This window comes from Ruditapes philippinarum, unplaced genomic scaffold, assembly GCF_026571515.1.
Source record: "Ruditapes philippinarum isolate M1 unplaced genomic scaffold, ASM2657151v2 ctg3894_1_1_1_1, whole genome shotgun sequence".
NCBI classification, from domain to species: domain Eukaryota; kingdom Metazoa; phylum Mollusca; class Bivalvia; order Venerida; family Veneridae; genus Ruditapes; species Ruditapes philippinarum.
In genome coordinates, this window is record NW_026859779.1 from 129,606 (window position 1) to 154,174 (window position 24,569).

The window sequence follows — 24,569 nt, forward strand, 5'->3', positions numbered from 1 at the left end:
TTTTGAAACATTTATGTTTTATTGTCTATAGATGAAAATATGAAAGCAAATATGATACAAAGGAAATGCTATACATTGACAAATAAAGTGTTTATAAGAGTTTTGGAATATAAATATACTGGGGCGTTTGGGATTATTTATTCTCATATTTTTTTACTAAAATCACTCTGCAAGCATAGTTAAGTGTGATAATTGGTGTAATATACAAATGGTCCATGCGTTTAGTGGTGTGTTCTCGATTTGTTTCCGTACAGCTGCCATATTTGTTTACATGTTCATAGCCCCTGCCTTTTATGTAAAGCAGGGTTTTGATAATTTTTGAACACCTTTCCTATGGAAATCAATTCGAATCATAAAAGTAAAGGCAATTTAACAAATATTGTCCACATTTGCCCTAAATTATCATTATTTCAGTGTTTTAGATAGTTTTTACTGCTACTTTTATTATAAAATTGTATTTTTGTACTGTTTAATATTGTCTGCAAAATGGCAAATCTTCTACCAAACTTGGAGTACTTTTACATGATGTAGAGGTTACAGGTCAGGTACAAAGAGCAAGCACAAACTCCCAGGGTTTTTCCACTTTAATGCATAAATCATACACAAATAGAAGTATTGGTCGAGCACTGGGCTGGTCGAGCACAGGTACTGTGACTCTAGGGGTTATCTCCCATTTACCATCGATAGCGGAAAGTGCAGACGAATTAAGTATAATAAACAAATACAAATGACATGCCAATTTATTAATTGTTATAGTACAATGTATTTGTAATAGCCAAAATTATTTCAATAACATCATTATTTTAATGTGTTAATGTTTTGATATTGGTCGTCTTGAATCATTTTATGTGTGAGTAATGTTTGAGTAAAGTATAAACATGATTCATATGGTTCGATATACTGCATAAAAATAGATAATAATAACATACAAATAAGGGACGTTCACTAGCGGAAAATAAAAATGTTACAGTCTTGCTTTGATTGCGCCTGTTCGTCATCAGTGGACTGTAGTGTGCTGGAAAATGCAAGCTACCGTCCACGCCCGAGCAGAAAATTCAACATAAAATCATAAAATTTTGAATTTTGAAACATGTCAGGCGTTTTCCATGGAATCTTCAATATGACATGTTAATCCATGAAAAGCGGCTTATGGTCCGCAAGTAAAATAATGTGTATGTCTTAATTAAACGAAGAAAACAATGGGAGAAACTAATAGATTGGAATTTTGAATTTGATCCAGATGTTATGAGTCCTGTATATCAAAGATGTGCTTTCAAAAGACAAACTGAAAAAGCAGGCAGTATATTCTTATGGTGATTAACCTGTATCCAAGTAAGAAATACTAGCTAGAACCACCTAACTAGCAAACAAGCCTAAAGAAAGAACTAAAAGTATCATAAACACAACAATTATGTCATGTCACCAATGACACGGAAAAATAACATCACTTATTGTATGTAATCAAACTTCGGGAAAAACACACTAAACCTGATTAAATATATAAAAGTCCAACATTATTAGCTAATTTTTTATGTGTTGAGTCTGCAATTTTCATGTAATTTCGCTTTGGATCCATCACAACAGCACGTGTCAAGTGCTGTGTGGCAGCCGTAAAAAGTTGCCCCGTACTTTACTTCAGCGTTGTTAAATTTTTCTTGTCCTTCGGGATCATTGAGTCCAGCACTATTCAGTGTTGAGAATTAAGTAAAGCTCAGCCGTGAGGGATGTTGCAATTTTTCATTATCCTTCATGTACAGACTCAATCAAAACGAGTCTGCAATTTTCATGTTATTTTGCTTTTTTAAATGCTTCCGAGGGATCACTTTGGTTCCAGATATTTGTATTTAGACAGATGGCAATAACGGAGTGTCACACGGGTCACACGGAAAGAATCAAATGCGAGATGGTTATATCACTTGTTTCAAACTATAAGCAGGTCTCCGAGTGATCGTCTGTTCATGAATTCCACTGTTCACTATTAACTTCTAAAAATGATGAGTATTTTTTTATTAAAATATGATCAAGTTCAAGCTAGCGGTTTTCTAACTAATATCAAAGATCTTTATCCGTATTCAATAAATTTTTTTTTTTGGTAACATAGGGTCGGATTTCTAGTGTACATTAGTCTTCTGTTCATTATCAGTACCGTTGTAACTTGTTCAAAACAGAAAATTTATTTGAAGGTTACTACTAGTACAGAAAACCCAAGCCCTATGATTATTTGTGTCACATGTACTAATTTTAGACCTTATCCATCAAAGCTTTTATTTTCATTCTTAACATAAAACAAAAGTGCCGCTCAATCACACGTGCGCAATATTAAGAATGTTATATAGCATTGAAAACAAGGACGACACATTTCTAATTTGTATTTTGCACGAGAATCACGAAGTTATCGGTGTAAGTGTCTTAAATTTCTAACGCGTGCAAAGTTGAAACGGGAATGCTTTGTTGAAAATTGTGTTTGGATTAATATAAAAATTGAAAAGTATCCTTTTTGTAGTTATTAGTTTGTGAAATAGCACGTGATACTTACGTCACGAGAAGTGACCAATGGCCACTTTGTCCAGAGGTGCGAAACTATAAATACTGAAAATTTGAAATGTTCGCCAGCACAATATCACTATAACACTTACTGATATAACAAAACTTTCAAAACTTACGAGAATGATGGAGTGGTTTAGCGTTGCATGTTGGAGGGTTGTGGAGGTTGTCAGGTCTGGGATTAGGACTGTCCTCAGTGTCTTCGGGCTCACGGTGATGCCCGAAGACAGGCCAACTTTTGGTAAGAACTTGAAATTATTGAAATGCTTTACTTACCCCACCCACTTGTACCCGCCATTGTTGTTGTTGTTGTTAATCTACAGTCAACAGAGTTGACTATACATTATCGAAACAAACGTGAAGGAGTAATTTTCTGGCATCATATGATATCATTGTGTTAATTTGTAACATGCATTTGTGTAATAAGAACGCATCCCATTTTTTTAACCATTTATTTATCTGTTTATGTACAGTTACAGGGTCAGTCTGACACTGGCTAGACCTTGGATGATTTTTTTTTTATTATTTTGAAGATAAGGTCAGATGGTGGCAATACCTTAATATAACCATAGGTGTTCGGCACGTTGATTGGTCACTACCCCCCTCCCCGGGGCCCCACCCCAGACTCACCCACTCTACAACCCTACTACCTCTCAAAACCTCATGATGTAAACTGCAGAATTTTTTATTTAAAACATGTTTTGATATTTGGTATATGCCTTTAATTCAATTTTCTTCCTTATCCCACAAAAAATAAAAATTTGATAGTATTTATTTAGTACTAAAATATCAGTCACTACCCCCGGGGGGTAGTGACCGATCAACGCACCGACCACCTATGAAAATAACAGGTCTAGGATTTCATGATATTTGTAGTCTATGAAATTATGGAAACTGTTTATGAAAAATGTATAATATTCACCAGAGGGTTTGCAGTATTCAGAGATATATCCATAAGATAACTTGAGATATTTGTATCAGGAAATTTACAGTCAAAAATGAAACTAAAAATTCAAAACTTAAGGTGATTCCGCTTTGTCAGCCATGTTTGTTTTCATTAAGTCTGGCCAAAGTGAAAGTAGGCCAAAATTCATATAACAAAAAAGATTACAATGTAAAATGATGAACCATATGAAGGTACACTTCCAGGTCTATGTTTTAAAGACTATAAAAAACAAAAATAAAAATGATATCAATAAGAATATTTACCTTGAATGTGCTACAGTTCTGAAGACCAAGAACAATCTGTTGTCAAGTTTTATACACATTTCATAAATGGCAAAATCAAATTTAGTGTCTGTTTTAGTGCAGACAAATGTTGTTTTTTTTGCAGCATATTTATTGTTATAATTTTTATTTTTGTTTTTAATAGTCTTTGGCCTACTTTCACTTTTGGACGCTTGTAAAACCAAAAAAGGGGCTAAAAAAAGGGGAATAAACCAACCCTTTCCCCAGTCAAACACAGCCCTTTCCGGCCCTTTAAAGCTGAATGCCCCCAAGATGACCCCAAAAATATTTCAAGAAATCAAATTTAAAAAAATTAAATTCTGAGTTTTTTTAAAAAAAGTAAAAAAGATTAAAAGAAAAAGAAAATAAATTTCCCAAATGTTATGTGTGTTTAAATGATCAATTTTGCAGTATTTTTCACCAAATTTGTAGTGCGTTAATAAGTAACACAGTAAGCGATATTTTTTTCATTTTTTTTTACCTCTGTTTCAGTAATTTACATGGGTTGTAAGTGCCCTTTGCAATGTCTAAATTATTATACCCCCAAAAACGAAGTTTGGGGGGGTATAAAGGAGTCACCCGGTGGTCGGTCGGTCGGTCGGTCCAGACGTCCGTTGCATTTTCCTTGTCCGGAGCATAACTTGAAAACTAATGGTTGGAATTCAATATAACTACATACAATGGTCAAGCACATTGAGAGGAAGTGCAGTGCACAAGAACCATAACTCTATCTTGACTAATTACAGAGTTATTGCCCTTTGTTACTTTTCCTTGTCCGGGGCATAACTTGAAAACTACTGGTTGGAATTCAAAACAACTTCATACAATTGTCAAACACAATAAGGGGAAGTGCAGTGCACAAGAACCATAACTCTATCTAAAGTAATTACAGAGTTATTGCCCTTTGTTGCTTTTCCATTGCTTTTTTTTTTGTCCGTTGTATTTTCCTTGTCTGGAGCATAACTTGAAGACTAATGGTTTGAATTCAATATAACTACATACAATGGTCAAGCACATTGAGAGGAAGTGCAGTGCGTAAGAAACATAACTCTATCTTGACTTATTACAGAGTTATTGCCCTTTGTTACTTTTCCTTGTCCAGAGCATAACTTGAAAACTACTGGTTGGAATTCAAAACAACTTCATACAATTGTCAAACACAATAAGGGGAAGTGCAGTGCACAAGAACCATAACTCTATCTAAAGTAATTACAGAGTTATTGCCTTTTGTTGCTTTTCAATTGCCTTCTTTTTTTGTCCGGAGCATAACTTGAAGACTAATGGTTGGAATTTAATATAACTACATACAATGGTCAAGCACATTGAGAGGAAGTGCAGTGCATAAGAACCATAACTCTATCTAAAGTAATTACAGAGTTATTGCCCTTTATTACTTTTCCATTGCTTTCTTTTGTCCGGACCATAACTTGAAGACTAATTGTTGGAATTCATTATAACTTCATACAATGGTCAAGCACATTGAGAGGAAGTGCAGTGCACAAGAACCATAACTCCATCTTGACTTATTACAGAGTTACTGCCCTTTGTTTCTTTTCCTTGTCCAGAGCATGACTTTAAAACTACTGGTTGGAATTCAAAACAACTTCATACAATGGTCAAGCACAATAAGGGGAAGTGCAGTGCACAAGAACCATAACTTCATCTTGACTAATTACAGAGTTATTGCCCTTTGTTACTTTTCCATTGCTTTCTTTTGTCCGGACCATAACTTGAAGACTTATTGTTGGAATTCATTATAACTTCATACAATGGACAAGCACATTGAGAGGAAGTGCAGTGCATAAGAACCATAACTCCATCTTGACTAATTACAGAGTTACTGCCCTTTGTTACTTTTCCTTGTCCAGAGCATGACTTGAAAACTACTGGTTGGAATTCAAAACAACTTCATACAATGGTCAAGCACAATAAGGGGAAGTGCAGTGCACAAGAACCATAACTCCATCTTGACTAATTACAGAGTTATTGCCCTTTGTTACTTTTCCTTGTCCAGAGCATAACTTGAAAACTACTGTTTGGAATTCAGTACAACTTCATACAGTTGTCAAGGACATTCAAAGGAAGTGCAGTGCACAAGAGCCATAACTCCATTTTGACAAAATACAGAGTTACTGCCCTTTGATACTTTTCCTTGTCCGGAGCATAACTTAAAACGTATTGGTTGGAATTCAAAACAACTTCATACAATGGTCAAGCACAATAAGAGGAAGTGCAGTGCACAAGAACTATTACTCTATCTTCAGTATTTATAGAGTTATTGCCCTTTGTTCTTTTTCTTTGTCTTTCTGGACTTATTACAGAGTAATTCAATTAAACTTCATCAATGGCCAACCACATTGAAAGGGAATGCAACATACATGAACCACAATTATCTTTAATTGCCCACAAACATAACTCTATGTTTCAATTCTTTTACAAGGTATTCTGTTACTAGTAACATCCTCATTTCCGAAGCAGACTTGTGGGGGTATTAATCACATTTAGTGATAGTTCTAGTTTTCTTTGTTCAATTCACACAATATTTTTATTTTTAATACATTATTAAAATTTTCATGAAAATTTGCAGGTTCTGGAGGTGTGTTGCTTTAAACTGGATTTTGCCAATTATGAAATATCCATAAAACTTTCCAAAAATTTTTAGTTTTTCTGAAAATGTCTTCAGAAATTTGTCATACAGAAATTTTTGATTTAAAGGAATTATCCAAATATATGGTGTCAAGAAATTGGTGCAATAAGTATTTCTTTCAGCTCCAATTTTTTGGAGGTCATCTTTTCCCCCCTGCATCAGATTTTAGGGGTAACTTGAAATTTTTGAGGGTCATGCCAAACCATTTCTTTTATTAACCAAGAAGTACATAAAAGAACTGGAACCACTAATTTATTTGCCTCTTTCCTATAATTCATTCAGCCATTGAAAAATAATAGATGAATAGAAAAGAAAATGTTGCATAAAAATAATTTGAAGAATCTATAAACAGATTAAAAAAAATCTTTAATGAATTTAATTACCCCCAGTTAGCTACTGTAATTCATGCAGTTTAATATGTATAACAACTTAAATTTTTATCAGCAAGGCAGTTGTTTACACAGTTGCATCATCCTTTCCATATTTGGTCATGTAGCTAGTCACTAGCAATACTGTATACAGGTAAAATGTGTAACAATTGAAAGAGGGTTGTGTAGTACATACGAGTTTGATGGAAAAGAAGACAATGATTTCTGATTAACGGACAATTAAATTGAAAGGTATTAAGTTGTTAAATCAAAGCAGTGCATGATTTGTATTTTAATTTGTTAAATAGTTTGCAATGGATTTGAAATTGTCATAATTTGAGATTTACTGTAAATTAATGGAGAATAAATTACTGCATCACTTGAAACACACTAATTGAGTCTCATTGTGCCAAGGCCATAAAAAATGCGTCAAAAAACGCGCTCTGGAAGAAACACTGATAGATTGGAGCTTCTAAAATACTTTTAAAGGCACATTATGCCTCAGAAACAAATAACTAAACTAAATAAAACTTTACAAAGGGCAAACATGAGTTTTATAATGATTAAAAAATAGTTTTAGTGAATTTAGATGCTTGTTACCTAAAGAAAGTCGCGATAAATGCGAAATAATTTGTCATAAAAGTACGTAGCAAAATGTAAACAAACATTAATTTGTCTTCCATACAAAATACTAAATCGCTATATCTGTACTTATTGCTAAAAATCAACAGATAAAAAGATGGTTGAGGTAATTGGCCAATGAGTAACTTTTTGGATACTATAAAAGTACACCAAAATGAAAAGCTTTTGAGAAAGAAAAGTAAATGCATTTCTGAGTCATAATGGGCCTTAAATTTATTTTTGTTTGCAACATATTTTATGGACTAGAAAAATATGTCCTGAAAATTGGGAAAAGGGAAATAATTCTAGTACAACTGAAGCAAACCAAAATATTATTGTATTAAATTGTATTGTAAATAATACTAAGACTCAGTAATAAATGAAGTTTGAAAAGACATTTATCAATTTTTGTTGAAGAGAAATTTGTTGTAAGCTCAATGGATCTGGCAGTCATCAGTCTATTCAAGCTGCAGGTTTTAGTATCAAACTAAATATAGAAAATTTCACACTAAATATTCAATGTTTTTAGTAATAAACTGTCCATAAATGTCATGAAATCCTATGAGTTGTATATAAAATTTATCCAAAATATATCCAATCTTTGATATAATAAATTTGAAAATTTCAAAAATAGAAAAAAGCACATCCTCTTTAAATTGAAATGGTCTATTATTGATAGCCTTTCTTACAATGAAAAATTATGTTGACAGTATTTAGTGCTTGTCATAACAACAGACCACGAGGGAATTATATATGAGCCGTGTCACGACCAGCATGGATCCAGACAAGCCTGCGCATCCGCACAGTCTGATCAGGATCCATACTTTTGGCTATCAGTTTCTCTACTTTTAATGGGGTTGGTAAGCGAACAGCATGGATCCTGATCAGACTGCGCTGATTGTTGGTTATGTTGTTTTTGTCATGACACGGCTCATATGGAAGTTGTTGGCAAGTGTGATCAGATATTAGATATATTTATCGAAGTTCTAGAATAAATATTATAATTTGTCTCATAATTAATTTTTTAATGGCCATTCTAAATCACTTAGAATTTTATCCTTTTCTATAGCTGCATACAAGAAAATCCAAATATAGAATTTTTATCCTTTTTTCTAAAGCTGCATTTTACAAGAAAATTCAAATACATTCTATTGCTTTTTTTTTATGAATATTTGAAATAGTAAATAGAAATGTACCATTTTTATTGTAGTAGACCTAGCCACTTGAAAGTGTATTTGCTCAGTGTCTGTGGCTGTAAGTGTATAATTTTCTTTGGCGGCGTGGCCGAGTGGTTAAGGCGACAGACTAGTAATCTAAGGATTGCTGATTGCGTGGGTTCAAACCCTGTCAGGGCCAAGCCGTTGTTTCCTTGTCTTGCTCAGAGCAAGAAACTTTACATTCATTGCTTAGTACTGGTTGGTTTGAGAGTGTTTCAATAAGCTTATAGCTTCCAACACGATCAAACTAAAATAAATTTGTATAAACTTGCGTGTATAATTTGTGATTAAAATAACAGAATTTTATTCTGTTTATGTATGGTAGTTATGTATAATAAGTTACATAGAAAATATTACAAATCTTACAAAATTACCCTAAAGTATAACACAAGTGTTTTTTGTTTGTTTTCTTTTAAAAAATATTTCAAGAGATATAATAGCTTTATGCACTTTAAAGCTGCATGCCTCCAGATGAGTCGAAACATATAAAGAAAATCAACTTTGAATAAAATAAACTTGAATTTAAAATAAAAAGTAAAATGGTTTACAATTCAAGTATTGATTCACTTGTTAGATGCAATGACTGATTCTGCAGTAATTATCACCATATTTCTGTTGTAAAGGCTTTTTTGTGTGCATATTTTGACCTTTATTGGAAACGGACTTGGAATTACATGCCATTTGCAATGTGTACAATATTTTCTACGCTCAGTTTAACAATATTTTATTTTTCAATACATTTTTTCAATACATTTTGAAATTTTTCATGAAAATTAGGATAGAGGCATGATGCTTTAATGTTTATAAGTATAAGTGTAGAATTACCTGTGCTAAATGTTCCATTGGAATTCTACTGTTAGCATTTCAATGGAAATATGAAGAAAACAATTAAAATTCTAGTAGAATACTACTAGAATCAGTAAATATCTTAAAATTCCAATGGTCTACCACTGGAAATTTTGGACAAAACAAACTGTTTCAACAACAACAACAACAACAACATATTTATTTGATAATTAATAAGGCCACCGGCCAATAATATACAATACAACATGGACAGTTTGTAATATTATGCCAGGGTCTTTTAAATATGTTAAAGACCCTGATTATGCCATCATTATCTGCCATTTGAACTCAATTTCATTGGTAGTGAGGGATTTACAACCATTTATTTTCTTGACTGTTTAAAAAAAAATTTCCATGGCACTAGACAATTTCAATAATAGCAGGATTAAGTAAAAAACTTTTTTTTTTAATGCTGGGTAAATAATTGATTATATAAAACAAAATATTAGAGCTGTCACCGATAGAGACAATATCGATGTATTGTTGATATTTTTCTGCCGATCAATAATTGATACACATTTAAAAAAAATAGATAATTTTGACTAATTAATTAAATGTCTAGAAATTTAGGAAAAGAAAACCCCAAAAAATATACAGAAGCAGTTATCTATGTCTAACATTATGCTGTTATTATATAGTGGAAAGTTTTCACAAAAAATATAGTGTGGAAATTAAATCATGCAATGGGCTTTTACAAACAAGACACTGAACAGAACATGTTTTAATTGAAATCATTTAAACAGTTAAAAAAGTGAATGACAGACAAGTAATTTTAGGTAATTATCGATATAGAGGTGTATTGTTGATATTTTTCTTCCGCTCAATAATTGATACACCTTTAAAAAAATAGATAATTTTGACTAATTAATTAAATGTCTAGAAATTTAGGATAAAGAAAACCCCAAAAAATATACAGAAGCAGTTATCTATGTCTAACATTATGCTGTTATTATATAGTGGAAATTTTTCACAGCAAATTGATGACAAAAAACTAGTGTGGAAATTAAATCATGCTATGGGCTTTTACAAACAAAACACAATGAACAGAACATGTTTTTAATTGAAATCATTTAAACACTTAATAAAAAAATTGAATGACAGACAAGTAATTTTAGGTAATTATCTATATACAATGTTGATATTTGTCATCCGATATTGATACTGTATCAATGACAGCTCTACAAAACTTTAAATATAACTCAACATTTCAATGGTATGATTTATTTCATTTTAACAAAAATATTGAAAATGTCCCTTTCACTTCATTTGGTGAACTATACATGACTATACATAAAAACAACAAACCTGTTCATATGCCATTTGTGCTTTAAATGTGCCATAGAAATTTATACAACTCTGTAGTAATATTATGTGGAATACCATGGAATACAATTATTTTCCATAGAAAATGAAGTGTATTGAAAATTTGTCGTAGGTTTTATAGGGTTTCGACAAAAAAAAAACTCAAGAAATTTTATAATGAAAAGTATTAGCTGATGGAAAGTAACATAGTAAAATTAGAATATGTTTCATACTGGAAATTGGTTGAAACTTGACTTCAAATTTTTCTGTAGGTATTTTTTCAGAAAAAAAAGTGTAATTTTTTTAAGTGTACATGGAAAGTTTTGTCAACTACTTTGTGTTTGAAGGGTGTAGCTTTGGCACTTAAAGTTTTTGTGCAGACCCAGTAAAATATTTTTTGTCACACTCAAATTTGACATATGGATATGTCATGAGAAATACAGGTCAAGTTCGAATTTGGTTATGGTTTGATGATTTTTGGCAGAGTTATGCCCCTTTTACTTTGAAAATAATATGAAATTTTCAGTTTCCGTTCATTATCTCCCAAACAGTATTACACATTCTACTCAAACTTGATATATGGATACGTCAAAGGAATGTGCAGGTCAAGTTCGAATTTGATCATGGTTCGATGATTTTTGGCAGAGTTATGTCCCTTTCACTTTGAAAATAATATGAAATTTTCAGTTTCCATTCATTATCTCCTCTAGGGTACTACACATTCAATTCAAATTTGACATTTGGATACATCAAAGGAATGCGCAGGTCAAGTTTGAATTTTGTCATGGTTCGATTTTTGACAGAGTTAAGCCCCTTTAACTTTGAAAAAAAAGGAAATTTTCAGTTCCCATTCATAATCTCCCCAACAGTTGTACATATTCAACTCAAATTAAAGATATGGATATGTCATAAGAATGCACTGGTCAATTTCGAATTTGGTCATGATTTGATGATAGCTGACAGAGTTATCCCTCTTAAACTTTGAATGACAGAGTTATCCCTCTTAAACTTTGAAAAAAATCAGAAATTTTAAGTTTCCGTTTATTATCTCCCCAATGTTTCAAATTTGACATATAGATACATCTTAGGAATAAGCAGTTCAAATTTGAATTTGGTCGTGCTTCAATGATTTTGGACAAAGCTATCTCATTTGAATGTTGGAAAATTTCAATTTTCAGTTTCAGCACTTGTACTTTTTTGGAAATGTATGTAGCTGTTATTTTGATAAACAAATTAATATGCAACATGCAATTTACAAAAGGTTAACACTGAATAGTTTCAGTGCCTTGAAATTTGTATCAAAATGGTTTGTGTTAAAATTGAATAGTTTTAAGGGCTTTGAACTTACAATGAAAAAAATAATTTGTGCAAACAAATTTGGAACTAAATATTATTACATCTGAAATTTTTTCTGCATGCGAGGGCATCCGTGGCGTGACAACACATTTCTAGTTCTTTGATGTCATTCATTCAGTACCGGTAATCTCTTCCAAGGACATGTCTGAAAGAACTTCAGAACAATAGAGTAGCAACATAAGCATAATAGAGGGATATAGGGGCAATATTTTTTGAAACGGTGACAGTATGGAGATTATGCACATCAAGGTTCACAACTCTTAAGTGCCAAAATTATTACATTTACCTCCCTTGAACTTCATGGAAAAAAAACCTTTTGTTTGTTTTCTATAACTTCTTTATTTCTTAAGATATCAGACCACTTCAGACTTCAAGTATATATGAGCTGCGTCACGACAAAACCAACATAGTGGGTTTGCGACCAGCATGGATCCAGACCAGCCTGCGCATCCGCGCAGTCTGATCAGGATCCATGCTGTTCGCTATCAGTTTCTCTACTTGTAATAGAGTTGGTAAGCGAACAGCATGGATCCTGATCAGACTGGTTTTGTCGTGACGCGGCTCATATTCCTTATTATCATTGTCATCATGACAGTGTGAGGTGTTGTACTCATTAGCTTGACAACTTCCAGAACTATGTCCCCTGGAACTGAGATTAATTGTTACTTAAAAATTATTTTTTCTTCATTTCTTACAGGATTTACTTGAAAATTCATTAACTACCTCTTCATAATAATATGACAACGAAGGCTTATAAATCTAACATCCATATTTCCAGAATTATCTTCTGCATAAACTTGAATTTCCCTTTTTATTCTATAATATTATTTTCTTCATGGATTTACTTCAAATTTTCAAATATATTGTTGATTTGACACCAACATGTTTACAACCAGATATGTTTATATTTAAGTTTATCCCTCTGTCAGTCCATCTTTCAGGCCGTCCCTCAAAACTGTTTCCTGAGATTTCTTTTAAAGAACTTTGAACTTTTCCAACTGCAACAAATTTACTTTAAAAAAAAAATTAGTTATATAATATATATTCATAGTTATGCCCCCACTTCAAAGAGGAGGGGGTATATTGCTTTGCATTTGTCTGTCTGTCGGTCTGTTGGTCCGTCGGTCCGTAGACCAAATGGTTTCCGAGTGATAACTAAAGAACCCTTAGGCCTAGGAACTTCAAACTTTGTATGGTGATTGGTCATGACCAGTAGATGACCCCTATTGATTTTGGGGTCAAGGGGTCAGAGGTCAAGGTCACATTGACCTTGTAAGTGATCAATAACTAAAGAACACTTAGGCCTAGGAACTTCAAACTTTATATGATGATTGGTCATGACCAGTAGATGACCCCTATTGATTTTGGGGTCAAGGGGTCAGTGTCAAATTGACCTTGTACTTTAAGATGGTTTCTGACCAATAACTCAACAAGTCATTAGTTGCCTTGGTTGGTATTTTTATATTAAACTAAAAATGCTTTTGGTATACACATTTGAAGGTCTGTAATATAACAACTTGACTGTCATTAATGAGGCCTACATGATTCATAAAATTTATGCATATTTTATTTGGTAAGATTTGTAATAACTTAAATTGCTGCAGACAATCTATGGGGGTCACAATAATTATTACCTTGTGACTAGTCATGACCAGTAGATAACCCTTATTAATTTTTTGTTCACTGGGTCAGAAGTCATGCATAATAAAACCTGATCACATGACTAATTGGCTGCCCATAGGGGGCATACATGTTTTGTTAGAAAATTGAATCTGTTGAGCTGTTGTATAAACATAATTTCTTTATTAGGAAAATTAACTCATTATTCTGATACAGATAAACTATAAAGATCTCAAAAGGTTAAAAAAAACCCCACAAAACTTAACTAGTTTCATTAGGATTTAAATGAAGTTTATTTCCAAAATTTGATTTAGATTTACTAAAATATATTTGTGTTGGTGAGAATCAGTTTATATTAATTAATAGCAGAAATGATTTTTCGGTAAAAGCTAAAAATATTGTCTGCCTGCAGCGTGCAAGTATGAATATTAAGCAAAAATGCATGGAAAATGTGACTTGTGTTTTTGTTAGCAGTATAAGGATATTTTGTTTTTATAACAGTAAATCATGAGAGAGGCACCACACAGGGTGAATACAATTGACATTGCAAACTATTTTTAATGTAAATAAACATTTATGTGTGCATCTACCTGTAATTATAGAAAGAGCTATTAATAGGCTGGGTGTTTGGGAAACTGATGTCGAAGTTATTTCTTTAAAAAGTCAAAGTTAAGATATTCCACAAATTGCTTTTCTCGTAAATTTTAATTAATATGGTTCCAATAAAACCAAATCATTTCTAAATGCCTTGGACAAATTTTTTTTGGTTATTTATAGTACATTAATTAAAAACATGGAACTTTAAGGTATCTTATTCAAACTTTAAATATACATGTATGTCCCTTATCGTCACCACCATGTGACAAGATTTATATCTCTAGCACACATTGTTTTCAGAAGTATCCCCCCTTGAACTTAGAATTTACATTTAAAATTGTTATCTTAAGGTCGACTAATGGAAACTTTTCACACTTGTTCACCATCATGCCCTCAACCTGTAGACATACGGAGGTAACTCTATCAAGCATTTTGACAGAATTATACCCCTTTTTATATGCCCAAAAGAATTTTGGGCATATAATGTTATACCCCCTGGCGCCGTCCGTCTGTCCGTACAAACCCAGAGGTACTTGTGTGACTTGGAGAACAATGGGTAACAAAATTCTGTTTGATCCTATTCATTCCGTTTTTACTTGTGTGTCTTTTTTTAAGCCTTGTGTGACTAAAAATGGCTAAAAAGATCAAAGGAAAAGTCACATAAGTACCATTTCGTAAGTCCGTCCGTCCTTCTGTCTGTCCGTCCGTTAGCAATTTGGTTTCCGGAGCATAACTTAAGTTCCATTTGGCCCACAATATTCAATCTTCATAGGATGATTGTCCATATTGGGTAGAAGACACCTATTGATTTTGGGGTCACAAGGTCAAAGGTCAAGGTCATTATCACCTTAAAACTGAAAACAGTTTCCGGAGCTTAACTTTAGTTCCGTTTGGCCCACAGTATTCAAACTTCATGGGATGATTGTCTATATTGGGTAGAAGACCCCTATTGATTTTTTTGGTCACAAGGTCAAAGGTCAAGGTCACTATTACTTTAAAATTGAAAACAGTTTCTGGAGCATAACTTAAGTTTCATGTGGCCCACAATATTCAAACTTCATAGGATGATTGTCCATATTGGGTAGAAGACCCCTATAGATTTTGGGGTCACAAGGTCAAAGGTCAAGGTCACTATTACTTTAAAACTGAAAACAGTTTCCAGAACAGAACTTAATTTCTATTTGGCCCATAGTGTTCAAACTTCAAAAGGATGATTTTCCATATTGGGTAGAACACCCCTATTGATTTTGGGGTCACAAGGTCAAAGTTCAAGGTCGCTATTACCTCAAAACTGAAAACAGTTTCCGGAGCATAACTTAAGTTCCATTTGGCCCACAATATTCAAACTTTATAGGAGGATTGCTATTTGAAGGAAGTAATACTTTATTTAATTTATGTAATGTCTTACTAAAAAAAAGCACTTTCAGGCATATAATGCCCTGCCTAGCGGTGCTCTTGTTCAAACTTATAAAAGTTTGCATACCACCACAAATATTTTCAAAGTCCTTTGACAAATGGCATTGAAATCATTGCACACTAGTACACCATTATGTCCCCAACCTGTAGACAGAGTGGTAACTCTCTCAAGCATTTTGACATAATTACACCCCCTTTTTTACATCAAAGTTTGCATACTAGTAACCTCAAATATTTTCAAAGTCCATTGACAAACGGCTTTGAAACTTTGCACACTTGTTCACTATCATGCCCCCAACCTGTAGACAGATGGTGGAAACTCTTATCAAGCATTTTGACAGAATTATGCTCCTTTTTCGACTTAAAATTTACGTCAATGTTTGCATACCACCTCAAATATTTTAAAAGTCCATTAAGATATAGCTTTGAAACTTTACACACTTGTTCACCATCATGCCCCCAAAGGGTACACAGGAAGAGGTAACTCTATCAGGCATTTTGACAGAATAATGCCCTTTTTGGACATAGAATTTGTTTTCATATTCCATTGACATCTGCCTTTGAAACGAATAGAAATTTTATACACTTCTTTGAGAGCATAATAGGACTCTCTCCAAGGCCTAACTGTAACATGGATTTTTTGGCCCTTATTGAACTTTGTAAAATTTACATTATCAAGGCTCTTTTACTAGTGCTATATTCAGCACTGAGAAATGTTGATTGAGCTCTTGTGTACTGTAACTTCTTTGTTTCTTCAAACTTCAAATATTTGTTACTTATTATCACCCACATCATGTGTGACATATATTCATAACATTAGCATGAATATTTCTAGAATTAACTTGGATTGTTTTTTTTTTTCATAAAATTTATTTTTCAAAGGATGTGCTTAAATCTTTAAGCTTAAGTTTCATATTAACTCCCAAGTAATATTACTACCTAGTGCCTTCTATAAATAAAATACAAATTCCTTATTTACAACTGTTTAATTGAACGGTTGATGCACAATGATGAAGTGAACTGTTGCCCGGTCAACATTTTTAACTGTTACACCCATGTCATGGGGTATTTCCTTTAATGCCGCCCGCTACTATTTGGTTACTGAACGTCGCTTAGCTCAACACATGGTAAAGATGTTGAGAAATCAAATGTCTGTAGGATTGATTTGTAAAAATGTTGTTATACATGTAGTATGGTGTTGCAATATATTTTATAGTTTGATTGCAAATTATTAGGTAAAAAAACAACAGTTCCAATACTGGGGGGGGGGGTCATTAAGGTTCCTAACTCTAGCATCAATATTTTCCAAATTATCTTTCCTCCTTTAAGAGTATAAATCTACACCTTATATGAAATATTTTTATAAAATTTATCAACAGTTAACATCAACAGTTAAATGATGTTGGTTTCATTACTACATGGTTGATTCCAGAAAAAGTTGTAAAATAGAATGTCTCTGTTATTTAAACACATGAGTGATGTACAGTGTATGTAAACAGAATAAAATGTTCTGGAGCAAAGTATTTATTATTTTGCTATTTTAACTAGCAATGATTTTTTGCATGCGCCATTCACTTAAAGTAAGGCAATAAATTACCAGATTTATTTCATACAAGCATTTTGGAAATATACTTTTTTAAAATTCAAACATTAATTTTTGCTGTCCCTGTGGTTAAGTTTTTGTGTGTAAGCTGGTATCTCCATACATGTAACTACTGAAGGGAATGGATTAAAACTTCACACACTTGTTCACATGATTGGCACAACTCCCACAACTCTGATTTGCTTTTTAGACCCCTACCAGTTTACCGGAGGGGATTTTAGGTTTACTCTCCGTCCGTCTGTGAGTACTTCCATCTGTCAGTCCGTCAGTCCGTCCGTCCACAAAACTGGATCCCGCGATAACGCAAAAAGTACTTAAAATATTTTTATGAAACTTGATATATGGATAGATGGCAGTATGGAGATTATGCACATCTTTTTCTTTTCTTCCTATGTTGAAAATTCTGGTTGCTATGGCAACAAATAGACTGAAAATATGGCAAATTTAACACATAAACTGGATCCAGTGATAACGCAAAAAGTACTGGAAATATTTTTATGAAACTTAAAATATGGGTAGATGGCAGTCTTGAGATTATGCACATGTTTTTCTTTTCTTCCTATATTGAAAATTCTGGTTGCTATGGCAACAAATAGACTGAAAATATGGCAAATTTTTCACATAAACTGAATCCAGTGATAATTCAAAAAGTACTGAAAATATTTTTATGAAACTTTAAATATGGGTAGATGGCAGTCTGGAGATTATGCATGTCTTTATCTTTTCTTCCTATTTTGCAAAAAATGGTTGCCATGGCAACAAATAGACTTAAAACATGGCAAATATAACAATATTTGTGGTTAGTCAAAAAGAGCTGAAATTTTTTTATGAAATTGCATCTTTATTTCAAGACTTATCTCCTCTTTAAGAATTTTGCTTTTAAAAATGTTATATTTTGGTAACAGGGATGTTTCATATATTAACTTTAGAGTGTCCTACAGTCCGTCTGTCTGTTCATAAAAACTGTTTCCTGTGATCCCTTTAAAGAACTTTTCCAACAAATTTACTTAAAATAGAGAAAAATTGAAACATTAGTGAATGGCCAATGGCCCTTCAGAATGTTGCTTGGGTTCTAACCGGTAGGGGACTTAAGGATTGCTTGCAATACTATGATAATTGCTTGTTTGCATAATTATGCCCCTTTTTCGAATTAGAAATTCTTGGTTAAGTTTTTGCGTGCAAGCTGGTATCTCCATAACTACTGAAGGGAATGGATTGAAACTTCACACACTTGTTCTCTGTGATTATCTAACATGATTGGCATAAGTCCCATAACTCTGATTTGTTTTTTTTTTCATAATTATGCACCTTTTTTGGCTTAGAAATTCTAGGTTAAGTTTTTGCTTGTAAGCAGTATCTTCATAACTACGGTATCTTCATAACTACTGAAAGGTTTGTGCCTTTTTTGGAACAATGTTATGCATTCATGATAATAGAGCAGTGATTAACTCGATAAAACATCTAAATAACAAACCTTTGTACCTTCTCGGACAATTTTATGTCTTTATATAGGTAAGCATTATTATACAGTATAATACTCAATGAAACACGCTTGTGACAACTTTTGCGAAATGTGAGTGTTACTGTCCTCCGACAGTTCTTGTTCTGTAGCTTCTTTGTTTCTTCAAGGATTTAATTCAGACTTCAAAAATATGCTTGTTATCAGACCCTTTGTCATATTATGTGATAGATTTATAATGCTAGCTCTTGTATTTCCAGAATAATTTTTGAACTCTGAATTAATTTTTAGTCCCCTACCGGTTTAACTGGAGGGGACTTTAGGTTTACCCTCCGTCCGTCTGTCTGTCTGCCAGTCCGTCCACAAATTTGGATCCCGCAATAATGCAAAAATTACTGAAAATATTTTTATGAAACTTGGTATATGGATAAATGGCAGTATGGAGATTATGCACGTCATTTTCTTTTCTTCCTATGTTTAAAATTCTGGTTGCTATGGCAATCATAATAAGATAGACTGAAAATATGGCAAATTTAACACATAAACTGGATCCAGTGATAACGCAAAAGGTACTGAAAATATTTTTATGAAACTTGATAATTTATGGGTAGATGACAGTCTTGAGATTATGCACATGTTTTTCTTTTCTTCCTATGTTGCTATGGCAACAAATAGACCGAATTTCAAGATTTCTGATTCTAGTTTTAAGGCTTTTTCACTATAAGTTCTTTATTTCTTAAGATATTTACTTCAAACTTTAAGTATAAGTTTCTGATCATCAACCACATCATATGTGACAAGGTTTACAACTCTAGCACAAAAATTATTAGAATTACCTCCCTTGAGCTTAGAATTTTTATGAAAAAAATGTTTTTTTGTTTGTTTGTTTTTTAAATACTTTTTTCTTAGAGGGACTCCATGCACTGAGGTATTTTGACATGATGGGACTGAAAATATTTTTTCCATATGAATGTACCATTTGATGTAGGTTTAAATCACTAACCTTTGTGCAAAACTTCAGATCATTCTCGCACTTTGTTTTTCCAGAATAATTATTCAAATTGTAAAAAATGACCCAAAATAAAAAGCGTTCAAACGCTTTTCACTCAAATCTGGCTAAGAACATTATTAAGGCACGATTTTAAATTTATTTCAAAGTATATTTCTTAACTACCTTTGCCTGTTTCTGTATAAAGTGTCCCAGCTCATTTATGTAAGAAATTCCAATTGTACGTTTTTAGGCTTTTAAACCTCAGTGGAGTCCCTTTAATGTATCTACTACAAACTTCATATATATGTTTGTTATTATATCACTCAACATTTGTGAGAAGGTTCAATACTCTAGCAAGACTATATCCAGAATTATTTCCCCCTTGAACTTAGATTTTTTTTCGAGAAATTGGTATCTTTTACTCCAAACTCTTGATTTCTTATAAAATTTACTTCAAACTCTAACATCATAATAATATGACAAGGTTTATCAATCTAGTGGTATAATTGAATGGCCAATGGCCCATCAGAATGTTGCTGGGGTTCTAACCGGTAGGGGACTTCTTATGGATTGCTTGCAATACTATGATAATTGCTTGTTTTTTTTAGTACATTAGTACATTATCTTTCTTATTATAAATGCTATGTACTGTAGACTCAAGATTATTGTTCTTTGTCATTACTCACATTATTCATGACAAAGGTTCATAACTCTAGCAACTTTATTTCAAGAGTTATTTCCTCTTTGAACGCTTCTTTTGAATTTTTCTTTAAAAACTTTATATACTATTTGCTGTTACTGAAAGTATTGATTTCAGATTTTATTTAGTGTCTGTGAAATTTTTAGATATGGTCACATGCATATTATGTGGTGCAAAAATATTGAACATTTGAATGGTGCTTTCTTCATACTGATGCAAAAATGTGTTTGTATCATAATTGATTTTTGGAAGTTACCCGGGTTATAAAATGGTGAATGATGGGTGGCGGGTGGGCAGGATAATATTTTTATGCTCCCCGAAAAATTTTGGGGGAGCATATAGTAGCCGCCTTGTCCGTCCGTCTGTCTGTCCGCTTTTCTTGTCCGGGACATAACTTTGAAACAACAAGAGGTATCAACATGAAACTTTGTAGGAAGATAGATCTCATTGAGTAGGTGTGCAGTGCACAAGGACCGTAACTCTGCCTTGCCGTATTTTTGAATTATTCCTCTTTGTTTATTTTTACACTTTGAACTTTGTCCGGGACATAACTCTAAAAGTATAAGAGGTATCAACATGAAACTTTGTAGGTAGATAGATCTCATTAAGTAGGTTTGCAGTGCACAAGAACAGTAACTCTGTCTTGCCTAATTTTGGAGTTATTGCCCTTTGTTTATTTCGACACTTTGAGCTTTGTCCTGGACATTACTCTAAAATTATAAGGGATCAACATGAAACTTTGGAGATTGATAGGTCTCATTGGGTAGAAGTGCAGTGCTAAAGAATCATAACTCTACCTTGCCTTATTTTGAAGTTATTGCCCTTTGTTTATTTTTACTTTTCGACTTTTGTCCGGGACAATATTAAGTCTAAAACTATAAGAGATACGAACATGAAACTTTGTAGGTAGATAGATATCATTGAATAGAACTGCAATGCTTAAAGAACTTAAACAAAGCCTTGTCTAATTTTGGAGTTATTGCCCGTTGTTCATTTTTACACTTTGAATTTTACCTGGGACATAACACTGAAACTATAAGAGATATCATCAGGAAACTTTATAGATAGATAGATCTCATTGAATAGAAGTGCAGTGCAAAAAAACATAAACTCTGCCTTGCCTAATTTTGGGGCTTTTGCTCTTGGTTCATTTTTTTATACTTTCCTATATGTCCAAAACCTTCTAGGGGAGCATCACCCGGTTCAACCGGTTCTTGATGTAACAATTTTTCCAGTAACTACTTATCGCAGCCTCTTGATATTTGGTATACAGCATTAACATGAGGGTTCATACATTGAGTTCGATTTCAGGTCTGTCGCTCATACACTTCCTGTTTATCGTTAAATTTTCAACATTAATAGTGAATGATAGGAAATTTTCATAACAGTTTTCCTAGCAACTACTTATCACAGCCTCTTGAGATTTGGTATACATGGTCCCATACCATGAGATTAGATTTCAGGTCTGTTGCTCATCCACTTCCTGTTTACAGACCAAGTTAAATTTTTGTCATTAAAGGTGAATGGTAGGAAATTTATGTAACAAATTTCTCAGCAACTACTTATTACAGCCTCTTGACAAAAATATATTTATATCGATCATAATTGATTTTTAGCTCGACTTTTCTATGAAAAGGGGAGCTATCCTACTCGCCCCGGCGTCGGCGTCGGCGTTGGCGTCGGCGTTGGCGTCACACCTTGGTTAAGTTTTTCGTACCACCCCACTTTATTTCAGAAGTATTACAAGTATGGCTTTGAAACTTACCATACTTGTTCACCATCATAACCTCCATCTACAGACAAGAGTACATAACTCTGTCAAGGTTTTTGACAGAATTATGGCCCTTTTTTGACTTAGAAAGTGTATTGAGCTTGGTTAAGTTTTTTGTACCACCTCACTTTATTTCAAAACCATTGGAGGTATTGCTTTGAAACTGACCATACTTGTTTACCATCACGACCTTCATCAACAGACAAGAGGACATAACTCTGTCAAGGTTTTTGACAGAATTATGCCCTTTTTGACTTAGAAAATACATTGAATATGGGTAAAATCCACTTATTGCCTTAACCCTTTGAGATATTGCTTTGAAACTTTTAATGCTATTTCACATCATTACCCCCATCTGTACGCAAGAGAAGGTAACTCTGTCAAGGATTTGTTTTAAAAATTAAGGCCTTTTATCGACTTAGAATTAAATTTATTTAAGGCTCAACTCAGTTTTTTTTTCTTTCTTACCAGCCCTCTTTTGACTTAAACATTTCAAACTTTGCTGCAGTGTTCAAGGGTATCACACAATTCAGTAAAATAATTCTTCACTAAATATCTTAATGCTCATGGCCATTGTTCACTTTAAAAATACAGAGATTCTTGTATTGCCTTTTACTGCAAAAACGTTTTTTATTGGCAAGCAATAAAAAAGTCGAGCGCGCTGTCTTACGGACAGCTCTTGTTTACGTCCTGTTTACAAACCAAGTTAAATTTTCAACATTAAAGGTGATTGGTAACAGTTTTCTCAGCAACTACTTATTGCAGCCTCTTGCCTATTCATCATACAGCATCAACACATGGTCCCATACTGTGGGAATTGATATCAGGTCTGCAGCTCATGGGCTTCCTGTTAACTGACTTAGTTCAATTTTCAACATTAATAGTGAACCATAGGAAATTTTTGTAACAGTTTTCTCAGCAACTACGTATGACAGCTTCTTGACATTTCGTATAAAGCATTAACACGTGGTTCCAACCTTGGGATTTGATTTAAGGTCTGTCCCTCATCCACTTCCTGTTTACAGACTTAGTTAAATTTTCAACCTTAATTGTCAATAATAGGGAATTTTCGTAACAGTTTTTTCAGCAATCCACTTGAAGTGTTTACTGACGTAGTTAAATTTTCAACCTTAATTGTCAATGGTAGGAAATTTTCGTAACAGTTTTTTCAGCAAGTACTTATCACAGCCTCTTGATATTTGGTATACAGCATTAACATGTGGTCCCATATTGTGGTACTTAATTTCAGGTCTGTGTTCATACACTTCTTGTTAACCGACTCAGTTAACTTTTCGACATTAATGGTGAATGGTAGAAAATTTCCTTAACATCACGGCCTCATGATATTTGGTATACCAATGCAACCCTGCCATTTCTGTCTTTGACCCATTTTTGGCTGGGTTGCACAGGTGCAAACCCGGGTTATAGTATGGTGAATGCCGAGCGGCAGGCATCGGGTGAGCGGTGAAAAAACATTTTGTAACAGTTTTCTCAGCAACTACTGATCACAGCCTCTTGATATTTGGCATACAGCATTGACAAGTGGTCCCATACCTTTGTATTTGATTTTAGGTCTGTTGCTCTGCTATCCACTTCCTGTTTGCTAACTTAGTTAAATTTTTGACATTAATAATGGTCAATGGTAGGAAATTTTTGTAACAGTTTTCTCAGCAACTACTTATCACAGCCTCTTGATATTTGGCATACAGCATTGACATGTGGTCCCATACTGTGGCATTTGATTTCAGGTTTGTTGCTCATCCACTTCCTTTTTATCATTTACTTAGTTAAATTTTGACATTAATGGTAACCGCCTCCGTGGTCAAGAAAAAGGAGTTGATGACTTCTAATCCAGTTACCTCTCTGGCGTGGGTTCGATCCCCAGGAGATGCTTTGGTAGTATAGTACTGGTGTTAACTCTCCAGGAACAATGGTTAGGAAACTACCCGCCTATATGACTGAAATACTGTTGGAAAAAGGCGTAAAATGAAACATTTTTTAACAAACAAACAAGGACAATAATGGTTAATGGTAGCAAATTTTCATAACAGTTTTCTCAGCAACTACTTATCACAGCCTCTTGATATTTGGCATACAACGTTGACACATGGTCCCATGTGGTAGGATTTGATTTCAGGTCTGTCGCTCATCCACTACCTGTTTATTGACTTTAATGGTCAGTGGTAAATTTTTTTCATAACATCACAGCATCAAGATATTTGGTATACAAATGCAACCCGGCCTTTTCTGTCTTTGACCAATTTATTTTTTTCATAGTTTTGTC

At 33.3% G+C, this 24,569-nt stretch overlaps 1 protein-coding gene across 1 annotated transcript in view; it reads left to right on the plus strand.

The window, feature by feature from the left end:
• The first annotated feature begins 2,615 nt into the window (after positions 1–2,615).
• LOC132757903 (keratinocyte proline-rich protein-like) overlaps positions 2,616–24,569 on the plus strand; it is a 30,663-nt gene continuing 8,709 nt past the window's right edge. Inside the window, exon 1 of the mRNA XM_060749402.1 lies at positions 2,616–2,785. Within this exon, the coding sequence (XP_060605385.1) occupies positions 2,668–2,785 (118 nt within the window). The 5' untranslated portion in view covers positions 2,616–2,667. The remainder of the gene's footprint in view (positions 2,786–24,569) is intronic.